Genomic DNA, 12876 nt, shown 5'->3' with positions numbered 1-12876 from the left:
TATTCAGGCTGTTATCACAAAATATCATAAACTGGGTAATTTATAATCAACAAACATAATTTCTCATAGTTTTGGACCCTGAAAAGGCCAAACAGACATACAGGTCAGACAAAAGGCCATCATGACATACAGATTCTGTGTCTAGTATGGAGCCACTCTTACCTAGCTGTCTTTTCACTATTACAACCTCACCTTCTAGAAAAGAGAGAAATATCTGTGGGGTCTTATTCATAAGATACTAGTCCCATTCATGAGGGCTCCCCCTTTACAGCATAAGCACTTCCCAAAGACCCTAACTCTTAATTCTATCACACTGGGCATTATGTTTTAATAAATGTATTGTGGGTGGGAGATACAAACATTTCACTTATACCAGTCAAAGATGCTCCTAAACATCTTATAATCTATAAGACATCTTCCCCTATTATAACACACACACACACACACACACACACACGTGTGCATGCACACACACAATAATTATATAGTCCTTAATGTCAATAGTGCCAAGGTTGAGAAGATCTGTTCTAGGTGTGCATGAGAATCTTTTTTTTTTGTGTGTGTGTGTGTGTGTGTGTGTATGTTTGTATTAGTTTTCTATTTTTTTGCCATAAATTACTACATCCTTAGTGGCTTAACACAACACAATTTCATCTTATATCTCTGTAGATTAGATGTCCAATATAAACTCTCTCAGTGAATACTGAGGTATTGCCAAGGCTGTGTTACCTTCTGGAGTCACTAGGAGAGAATTCATTTTCTTATCATTTCCATTTTCTAGAGACTACACATACTTCTTAGCTCATGAGCTTCTTCTTCTGTGTTTAATGGAGGATTGAGTCCTTTTTAATTTTTATTTTTTTATTTGTTCATTTTAGAAAGGAGAGGGGGAGATAGAGAGACAGAGACAGAGATACAGAGACAGAGAAGCGGGGAGGAGCAGGAAGCATCAACTTCCATATGTGCCTTGACAAGGCAAGCCTAGGGTTTCGAACCGGCGACCTCAGCATTTCCAGGTCGACACTTTATCCACTGTGCCACCACAGGTCAGGCAGGATTGAGTCCTTTTTAAACCACATCACTCTAACTTACTTCCACAGTCACATCTCTTTCTGGTTATCCTCTTCTGCCTCTTTCTTGCACTGCTAACCACCCTAGTGATTTCTTTAGACCGACTTGGATAATCTAAAATGATATTTCTATGATAAGATTAGGTGAATTGCAATCTTAGTTCCCTTTGCCATGTAACCTAACATAGAAACAGGTTTATGGTTATCTTTGGGTACCATTATTCTGCTTATCTCAAGGAGGAATGCATGTGCAACTTTTAGCAAAGTTATATACACAGAGTAAGTACTGAATTAAAGTGGAACTACAAAATATTGCGTGAATTAAACTGAATTCATCTTAGATGTCTTTTTAAAATGGATGACCTTTAAATGAAAAGGTCATGAGCATAGGAAAAACAATATATATGTCTTTCTTAACTCTGCTCTGATGAAGAGCTCAGAAACATGTCTCCTCTTAACTCAACATGTCATTTTAAAATGTGTAAGTCCACCAACTTGCTCATTCACCAACTCGCTCACATCAAAAACTTAAAAAATGAGTAAAATATGTAAGAGGAAACTCAAATTGTGTAATTTTTGGCTCTTTTAAAACATTAACCCCTTATGTGGGTTTGGCATTAAGAGCCCTAGGTTATAATCTTTGTAGCTAAGACTATCCCATAAAAATATTTTTTTCTCAAAATAACATTGCTAGGAGAAAATTTTTGCAGAACTTCGGTATCTCATTTATTATTTCTCCATTACAGCATGCAATCACTATTCCACATTTGTGAAAACATGGGGATTAGCAGAGGATAAGGATGCTATGACCCGAAATGAAAATAAGTAGCCCAAGCCATGAATGCCTAACTAATCCTTTTAATTTAAAATTTTTCCTGTTATGTCAGCATTCTGGGTGTTATGCCCTAAAGATAACATCAATACATTAAGTCACAGCTTAAGCAAACGTGATTGACATGAAGTTGAGAAAAAGAAATTCGTACATATATAAAGCCAATAAACCTTTATTGAGTGCCTAACATTTGTCAGGCAATTTCCTGGATGTTCAGGAGTCAGAAAGGATTAAGATTTAGTTTTTACCTTCAAGCAGTTCACTGGGATTCTTATTTGGAGTTCACACATAGATTAAGGACATTTGTAATTTTCCTGCTCACATAAAAACTCTGTAAAGTGTTAAAGGCATATACATTGTTCTAGACACCACGTCTACCAGTTACATCAGATTTTCAGATGGGTTACTGACCACAAAACATTTAAAAACAACTGGCCTGGAATGTAAACATACTAATGTGGGTTAGAAAGCTCTGAGAGTTAAGTGCAGGTACATGGTCACCGTTCCTGGGTTTCCCTACTATTCTTTCTAGATTACCAACTAGAAGATGCTGAAAGAACAGGAAGTGTAGCGGTGCGAAGCAGAAAAACATCAGGACCTAGAGTCACTCTGATTCTGCAAATTAAACTTTGCCACCAATCTTAATTATGCCCGTTTTCCTCTTGGCACTATACATAATTATTTTGTATTGTTCTGCTATAAATTATACAATAAACAATATCATTAGCAGATTCAAATTTTTCTCCTCTGCTAAGTTTTACCATTGTCCTACATAAAGGCTACAAAGGGCATGTCATTTAGAATGTAGTTCATGGCAACACAAACTCTTAATTGTGTTGGTTGCAATTTCTTAACTACACATACAATTTAGGGGAAGAAAACAATAGAATAATTCATAGATCAAATCTTATTGCAATAACTTCCAAGGAGAACACAAATTATTTCACCAGACTTAGATTTGATTTGCAGGGTTTCTTAAAATAAGTGGGCCAGTTAAAGTTTGATAATCTTTTATGTATAGAGATATTTTTTATACTGATAGTGTATATTACATTGGGATTTGGCATGTATTACTCACACAGTTATGTTCTTCTATTTTTTTAATGAAAAAATAAAGATACCTAAGATAAGCAACAAATATAATTATTTTGAAATGCAACACACAAAACAAAATTCAAAATTAATATCAAGAACATAAAAATGTAATCAGTCTAAGCTTTGAGATACCTGTTAAACTATGTGCTTCAAGAACTAGAATAGGCCCTGGCCAGTTGGTTCAGTGGTAAAGTGCTGACCTGGCATATGAAAGTCCCAGGTTTGATTTCTGTTCAGGGTACACAGAAGTGACCACCTGCTTCTACTCCCACCCTTATTTTCTAATTCTCTCTTCCCCTCCTTTAGCCATGGTTTGATTGGTTCAAGCACTTTGGCCCCAGGCCCTGAGGATGGATCCTTGAAGCTTCTGCTTTAGGCCCTAAAAATAATTCAGTTGTTAGCATCCTCCCTTGATGGGCAGAACATCAGCCTCAGGCAGGGTTTGCCAGGTGGATCCTGATTGAGACTTACGTGGGAGTCTTTCTATCTCTCCTCCTTTTACTTAAATTATATATAAAGAAAGAACTAGGATAAATATTAATTAATTATTGAAGAAACTTTAAAAGGGCAGCAGATTTTAAGTGGTTAATTATGTCAATAACTGTCAATATTATTTTTCTTGCTCTTTTCAACCTCTCTTATATTTAAAAATAACAGAATATTGAAACTTGACAAGAAAATATGATAAAGTTATTCATTCCCTCTGTGTATAGTAGGCAGTACATTATGAAATTTTACATAGTTTTGATGTGCAATACTATTCTAATATAAGATTTTGTGTTGCACTATATTAAAACGTTATGTACTAAATATTTTGTTAGGAAAACATGATCACTACATTTACAAAAATATATTTTTTTCTTTCTTTTTTTTTTTTTTTGTATTATTCTGAAGCTGGAAATGGGGAGGCAGTCAGACAGACTCCCGCATGCGCCCGACCGGGATCCACCTGGCACATCCACCAGGGGGTGATGCTCTGTCCATCCGGGGCATTGCTCTGTCGCAACCAGAGCCCCTCTAGCACCTGGGGCAGAGGCCAGGGAGCCATCCCCAGTGCCCGTGCCATCTTTTGCTCCAATGGAGCCTCAGCTGCAGGAGGGGAAGAGAGAGACAGAAAGGAAGGAGAGGAGGTGGAGAAGCAGATGGGCACCTCTCCTGTGTGCCCTGGCTGGGAATTGAACCAGAGACCTCCACACGCCAGGCCGACGCTCTACCACTGAGCCAACCGGCCAGGGCAAAAATATATATTTTTCAATGAAAATTACTATGCATTAAATTCTACCTCCCCTTTTTTGCTTTTATCTTAATTGCAGAAAAATAAAGGCCTTTAGCCTTTTCTAAAAACATATATTTTTAAAGAATTTATTTTTTACTTTTTGTGAGGTTGAAGAGGGAGAGAGAGAGAGAAATCAACTCATTGTTCCACCTAGTTGTGCCATTGATTGCTTCTCACATGTGCTGTGATGGGGGCTCCAACCTGCAACATTGTGGGTCAGCAGTCGATGACCTCACAGTTTAAACAGGTGCCCTTGGGACTGAGCCAGCTTCCTCGGGTTTCAGCCAGCAACCTTGGGATCAGCAACCCCATGTCAAGCTGGTAGCCTTTAGCTTGACTTAGCAACCCTGGGATGGAGCTGGCAAACCTGGGATTGAGTTGTCAACCTCAGGATTGGTAGGATCAGTGACCACTTGATCCAGCCAGCGTCCTTAGGCACCAGCGACAACCTTGGAGCTCCAGGACAGTGTTCTATCCACTAAGCCTCTGGCCACAGCTCTAAAGACTGTATTATTTTAAAGCAAAAATTTTTATAAGAGAATAAAAAATGTCTACCCTGGAAGAAGTATCAATATACAAATGAGAATTTTGCTGAAAATTAGCTCAATTAATGTTAGTTCTTATGGCCTCTAGTAGTTACACAAATAACCTAATCAGTGTCAACAAGCTCATAGATAAAAGTGAGGTACTGGCTTCCTAAAAGCTGTACTAGATATACTGCCATGTAAGCGTACCAATTGTAGCCAGACTGAGAAGTCTAAAACAAAGAACCTGAAATTTCCACCTGAAAATGCATAAATTATAAAAAATTATTATGAAATACTTCACTGCTTAAAAAAGTCTATCTCATTTAAGTTCAGATAGGTGAACTTGACTGTGTGTGTGAGGATATGTTTGAAGAAATAATTTTACTGAAATCTAGATCACAAAAGACACCTGACCGACTGACTTATTTTTCCCAGGTTTCACAAATTAGGCATAATTGTTCTAAACTGTTTAGATACCCGACCATTATCAGTCTGGACATCAACAATACTGCCTCATATATTTCAACAGATTAAAGGTTTCCCACTGAATAAAGCACTTAGAGAATACAATGAGAGTCCTATTAGCTAATCAGGCATATACTCCAAAGTGCTTATATATTCCTTTCTTTCTTACTTGCAAATCTGCACATTTCAAATCAAAAGAAATAAAAAAATTTAGAGGTTTTAGGTATGGTTCTTGTGTTATTACCACATCATTGTGGGATAAATCTGTAGGACCAATACAACAATAGTTACATCATTTCTTCTACTCAACTGATTTTTGACCCACTGATCAGTATCCAGGTACTCATTCGTCTGTATGAGCTCAGTATATTTTGGCTCCTATCAAATTGGAGTAAGCAAACAGTTATTTATGGTATAATAAGCAAGAAATCCCTGCAGGTGGAATGAGAATAAGTATGTATACCCTTTTACCTGTAACTTTTATCTCAATTATTTGACAACACTTATAATCTAATTTTAGGAAACAGATAGGTGGTTGCCAGAGGCGAAGAGGGGAGAAATGAGTAAAAGGGGTTAAAAGTGCAAACTTCTAGCTATAAAATAAATAAGTCATAAGAATGTAATGTACAGCAGTGGTAACTGTTGGAACAGGTCAGAATGAGATTATAGGTTAACACTCAATCTGGACCTGAGCAATCAGATGGTCATTGCCCCTTAGCTGTCCTTAGGATGTAGGTCCTGTCCACTGTCCCTATACTAGCTGTTACAAGTATGCAGCCTTAAGAGTAAGGTGTTATTGAGACTATCTGCACTTAATACATGACTGAACCTTATTAACCTTATTAACTGAACCTCTATATAACTTTTAATACTCTTGGAAAATGAATGTGAAGATCCACTTGTCTTCTAACCACCTAAGATAAGCGTTGTGTGTAAAATAACTTGCTTATTAAACCTGCCACCTACCAATCTGGAGTAGTTTGCCTTTTTTTTTTTAACATTTTTTTTTATTATTATTTTTGTGTGTGACAGAGACAGAGAGAAACAGAGAGAGACAGAGAGAGGAACAGACAGACTGGAAGGGAGAGAGATGAGAAGCATCAATTCTTTGTTGTGGCACCTTAGTTTCTCAGCGATTGCTTTCTCATATGTGCCTTGACCAGGGAGCTACAGCAGACCGAGTGACCCCTTGCTCAAGCCAGCAACCTTGGGTTTAAGCTGGTGAGCCTTGCTCAAACCAAATGAGGCCACACTCAAACTGATGACCTCTGGGTTACGAACCTGGGTCCTCCACATCCCAGTCCAACGCTCTATCCACTGCACTACTGCCTGGTCAGACACCAGGGGAACTCTTGAGGTTTTAAACGAACAGTGACTATAGTTAATGATACTATATTGTACATTTGATAGTTGCTAAGAAATAAATTGTAAAAGTTCAAATCATAAGAACACAAACTTATAGTTATATATGGCAAGAAATGTTAACTAGACTTATTGTGGTGATCATTTCATACCACATGGGTAGACAAGTAGGTTTACAGATGTTAGTACATGAAATACAGTTTATTCTTTTATTACTACTTATTAATTATTATATTATAACTGTAAACTTATTTTTTCCGACCTTTGCATATACAACTATCAAATCATTTTGTAATATTCCTGAATATAATATAATATTATATATCAATTATATCTCAATAAAAATATTTTTTAAATATCTATTTTATCACTATATTACCTTATAGGTGTACTGTGAAGTCACATTTCTTACAATTAAATGTTATTTGGTTGGTATAATAAGTAGCATTATATTAAGGAACCATTTTTATTTCAGGTCAATTATCATTTGTTTCCATGCTAAAAATAGTTAAAATCTGTTTTGCATCTTTATCATTTCTTTGTATTCTAAAGCATTACCAAAATTGAGTTGCTACTTATAATATTAATCCCCCCATAAGTATAAATAGAAATGGAATTGAGCGGAGTGGGAGCCAGGCCAAGGGTCTCATTCAGCCATCATTGCACTCAGGCCATGACATTTTTATGACTATGTACTCTGTAAAACTTTTCCTAGTGCTGATCATTTTTCTTTGCTTTCATTTTGTAGACTGTTAAAAGCATGAAATATTTACTGTTGCAGAACAATGGCTTAAATTACTTAATGTATGTGGCATTTTAACATGCTTTTTTTTTTTACCATTATAGCTTTTTCCTTCTTTAGCTCTCTTGAGGAAGGCAGGCCTATCTTTTGTGATGCTGTGTTATTGCCCAGCAGCTCAACTGGGAACACAAGTGTGGTGTCTTTCTTTTCCAGTATGTACCTGTCAAGGCTTTAGTATTCATGGAAAGGATGTTAACATTAGATTATGGTTCTATACTGAGGTCATATGAAATATTGCTCCCCAGATAGTCATTGCCAAGTATAATTTTAAAATATCTATGCATAAATTTCTGTTCAAAGATCCACTGAGGGAAATAATATTTGTGGAGGTTTGACTTGGGAAAGACAGGTTTGAAAATTTACTCATAGATTAAACAATAATAAAAAAGCTATTATTTCATACATAGGTGGGACATAAAGTGAAACTAAGAGACATTGATAAGAGTGTGGTGGTTATGGGGGGGAGGGGGGAATGGGAGAGGGAAAGGGGGAGGGGGAGGGGCACAAAAAAAAACAAGATAGAAGGTGACAGAGGACAATCTGACTTTGGGTGATGGATATGCAACATAATTGAACGACAAGATAACCTGGACTTGTTATCTTTGAATATATGTATCCTGATTTATTGATGTCACTCCATTAAAAAAATAAAATTATTTAAAAAAAATTTAAAAAAAAAGAGCTATTACCTTGTTATGGAACCCGCATCGTATTGAATTTATTTTTAGATTTTTAAATAATTTTTTAACTTCCTTGAACTTCAGGTTATAATGAAATGTGTTATAAGGAACAAACCTATGAATGAGTTCTATGAGAACCATACACTTACTGTTGAGAAATTCCTGACAGTTTACAGCGATATTCTGAGATGACTCATAGAAAAGCTAAATTCTGAGTGACATGATCAGGGTAGTAAGAACCATAAGGTTTAACACTATGAGCTATGAAATGAATCATTGATACTGTTTCCTGTACTGTATTGGCAACTAGAAATCTTAGAACTAACTTTTTTTTTAGCAAGCTTCATCATTATATAGAAATCATGTCACAGATTTTATGATCTAACCTGACCTCTGACTACATCCTATTCTTCTTTCCTTACTATTTGTTTCAGATTTCTCCTGTTTATCTTGATGTCCTAAACACTTCTTTATAAGCCACTTTAAATCCCTCCACTATCAAACAGACTGTTAATAATAAATGGTGTTGGACTGTGTTGTCTTTGTACTTTACAAATCTTTCTCAAAGCAATGAGTAAGCCAGAGGTGAGGATCTGACATTGTCATATTTTAGGATCTTTGGGAAGCAAACACTGAAACGAGATGGAGTCTGCAGTGCAGAATATTTATCAGGGAATATCCTTGTGATAAATTCCTGGAGAAGGAAGGAAATAAGATGGAACAAAGCAAGAAGATGATGTTCAGTGCTCATTGGTCAACAGCCTCACCCACATGGAGCCAAAAGGTCCATCAGGTTTTCTTGAAGATAAAACAGAGGGGCTTTTATATTCCTGCCTCCATCAGTCATCAGATGTTGGTTGCTCTAAGAAGAGCTTGACTTTGAGCAAGGTGGCTCTTTAAGCTGAAGCTATCTTTGAAAGGGTTGGCCACTAAATACTGTGTGCTAATGGCACTTCACAACACATCCTTCAAAATTGAAGAACAGCAAGTCATCTATCACAAATATTCCAGGTAAGTCATACACACTGAGGTAATTGGAAATCCCTGGGGAAGTTAAATACCTTTGAGAAATTATTTTGATCACAGAGTTATATGCTAATCAAATCTTCTACTATATCTAGAGAAAACCCGGAGTATACCTGTGCCTTCATGAAAAGGTACAAGTTGGGTGATAACAGTCCATACATTGTGTTTTTTTTTGGTATACAGAGCTCTTAAAACAACATATATTTATTATGTCAGTTTCTGTCTAGGCACATTTTAGCTGGGTCGTCGTTCTTATTCCACAAGGCTGCAATCAAAGTGTTGTCTGTGGCTGTGGTGTATATATTATATTTAGTAATTATACAAAAACTATCAGTGTCTACTTTGAGGTGTATATAACCTAGACTTTCAATGGGAACTCAAAGTAGGAGCCATCCCTGTCTTATATTTGAATGGATAACATTTGCATGTCATGTTTTGATTGTTACAGTAATGTCATAAGAATCTCTGACTCCATAACAAGTACTACATACAGCCTTGTATGTTTCTATGCTCACAAACAAGGAAGATTGTTCTTAATGTATGTTGCACCACATGATTTGAAACACCAAACAATTAGGTACCTTGATGTTTCAGCATTATATTATATGTAAGTAATACATACTTTCAGTCTGTTAGCCAATTTTCACCCCCTTAAAGCAAAACTCCAATTCACTTCATTCTTCAAATTCCATGAACACACTGTTCCACTCAGGTGGTAAAAGAAAAAGTGGAGATAAATAAAGCACACCTGCAGAGTGAACACTAGGTGCTGCTCTGTAGAAATGAGTTTGCTTAGTGCACAATAGAAGTGTTATAAAAGTGCGATGGAGTATTTTTCATTTTTTAACTTAAATCACTTTTTTTCAAAATCAAAAGTAGATAATTACAGTGGATTTTTTTCCTTTTCTTTTGTGGTCATTTGTCTTTTTGGTTTTGTCTGTCATGGATCTTCTGAGTCTTTCATCTTTCAAATGAGAAAATTTGAATTCAAAGAGGCTTGATAATTACCCATTTCATAAAGGAAATTTCAGAACTGGAATCTAGGTTTTCCAAGTCATATTCCAATGTCTGCTTTGGCAAGATATCCCTTTAAGTATCCTCTCTTTAAAATAATTATATTTTTCAGTAGCTCTGTTGAGTACATAGTTGAGTTTTGTTTTTATCAAGCACTGTTTGTTTGACATTCAGTGATTAATACTCTTCTTTCACTTGCTAAGTTTCATTATCCTGGTGAGTAAAGGCTTAACAAATTGCCAAGTAAAGAACGTACATTTTAAAACTACCCAGATACACTGGACTATAGAACAAATTTAAAGACTGAAGAAATGTGCACATCAGTTTATTTTTGTTCTTTGAGAGGAAATGTAGCTCAAGTGGGGTTGACTTTTTATGACATTTACTTAGTTCTTGAATTGACTGACAAGCCTATTAATGTATTCCCTGAACTTTATTAATGTAATTGGAAAACTGCTCACATGCCAATCAACTTCTAATAAGTAATTATGTTCATAAATACTGTAAAATTATTAGCTTTTAATTTGACTTAAGTACATACTTTCAAAACAGTACCAAAAATTTTCTTTTTCTAGAGGATTAAAAATATTACATTGATAAAACATTCATTTTTAACATGCATTCTCTGAAAGGGTGCTAGAAAGTGCACCGATCATCAAATGACCAGCAAAAAAGGGTGCTAAAATAAGGCATGTCACAGCTTTAAAATATGCACAATATTGAACAGTCTATGTGATGTAAAGTTAAAAATAAGTCTTATAGAAACTAAACAATGTTTAAGCAGAGCTTATATAGCCATAATCTGACTTAAAATCTGGGCCTAACATGGAATAAGAATGAAGGGGGAAAAGGCAAGAGAGATATAACTAGTGTTTAGAGATATATCATTTAAAGTCTACAAGAAGTAAAAAGTTTGTATCTCAAGTTACTCAAATATATTGTTGTCCAAATTTATTTTTCTTATGTAACAAAATCTTTTGTTGTCTTCGAGCTAGAAACTGAAGTCAAAGGGCTCTGAACTAAACAAGAGAAGGGATTAGGCCTGGATCACACAAGAAATGCGTTTTTGATTTGTAATCTCATGTCAGTTTTTGAAGTTGGACATACACCTGCCCTTTGGAGTCTCTGAAAAATCTCTGAATAAAGATGGACTTTGGTGAAAGCTACTATTTTCTGCTATGCTTCTAAATAAGGACATCCTATATTCTGCAATGGTCTGTAATAAGAAATGCCATTGAAAAAATTCACTGACTTAATCCTCAATTTATACTTTCTTCTTCAATGTTAATTGATTAAATAATTAGTTTAATTTTTATCACAAAGTTAACATGTTTACTAATAATTGAAGCTATATTTGAATTCAGGTTTACATTTATATAAGAAAATAAAAAACAGTTAATAAAATTATAGATTAAGAATCTTTCTCAGATGTAAGCTAAGTATGTAAATTAGCACTTAGTATGAATTATTTGAAGGGTGAACTCAGAGATAATAAAAATATCTTGCTTATTCAGCATTCCTATTAGGGACAAAACATGCATTCCCTGTACCACATTATCATAAAATTTGTTATTAATTTTACTTGGAAATGCTGTAGTGTCATTTTGAGTTCCAGAATAATATTTTTATGCAACCAACACATGATTAATCTAAAATGTACTAGGAAATAATGTAAGGGGCAAAAATGTACATTTTCCATTCTATTAGCATTATAACTTCATTTTTCTTGGAAAGTGTTTGTGTTCAAGATATATATGCTCTTACATTTTAGTGTGCAAGAAAAATGATATAATGTGAAGATTCTGTTTGTATTTAGAGATTGCATGTTAGCTGGTATGATTTATGACCTACTGAAAGTATGTCAAAGTATAAAGCATTGTGTACCATATTTTTTCAATTACTCTATACTTAAATTAAGTATTTCTAGAAGGCTGCTCTTTTCATTGTGACTTTAATCAAAGCATACAAAAGTTGCATTGAGACAGAATGTTGGAAAGCAGGAGAATTACTTTCTAAGAGTTACTATCCATATTTCAAAAAGTTCTAATATTTTAATTTATCCATCATGGGTTATCAAATAGTTATTTTATTGTATCTATCCTAGATTCTCAAAGATTTATTGAAGAGGTAACCCAACAGAAGATACAATGTGAATCATACACCAAAAAAACCACATAATGTGATGTTCATGGATAATTTTTTATCTTGGTAAGTGGGGATTTGTATGACTATAGTAGCCATTACATTTAATGGAATCTAGAAACATAAATCCCTGAAGACAATGACAGAATAACCTTCACTATTGTCAGTTACTTCTGAGTCATTTTGATATTTAAATATTGAGCATTTCTAAGCATAGTCCTTTACAATGTAGCAACTATGGAAATGCATACCTTGCACAGTTAGATGCACCTGCATTGTTCTTGGTGTATGTTGAGTCTGAACAGAACACGTGTAGGGGCCATCATCTGTCACATCTACATTCTGTATCTGGAGGCTGTAGTCCCTTTTATTCAATGTTGAAATGGAAACTCGAGGATCCACTGACCACTTATCACCTCCCGCAAAAATAATACTTGACCGGTTCAGCCAGGCACCCTTTGAAGCTCCATCTTCCAAATAACACCTACAAATTACCAGAGACAGAACACTATTAATCAAAATGAAAATGAGAGACATTATCTTTCTACTGACTGTACTTTCATATGCTGAATTATAGCACTTCAT

The 12876-nt window shown here is 35.2% G+C and overlaps 1 protein-coding gene across 1 annotated transcript in view; it reads right to left on the bottom strand.

Annotated features, from left to right (window-relative positions):
* The window catches only part of NEGR1 (neuronal growth regulator 1), a 998883-nt gene that overhangs the window by 588432 nt on the left and 397575 nt on the right, over positions 1 to 12876 (bottom strand). Inside the window, exon 2 of the mRNA XM_066268887.1 lies at positions 12543 to 12775. Within this exon, the coding sequence (XP_066124984.1) occupies positions 12543 to 12775 (233 nt within the window). The remainder of the gene's footprint in view (positions 1 to 12542; positions 12776 to 12876) is intronic.

This window comes from Saccopteryx bilineata, chromosome 3 (genome assembly GCF_036850765.1).
Source record: "Saccopteryx bilineata isolate mSacBil1 chromosome 3, mSacBil1_pri_phased_curated, whole genome shotgun sequence".
Lineage (NCBI taxonomy): Eukaryota > Metazoa > Chordata > Mammalia > Chiroptera > Emballonuridae > Saccopteryx > Saccopteryx bilineata.
Note: the sequence above shows the minus strand (reverse complement) of the source record. Positions and strands in the feature narration are given on the sequence as shown.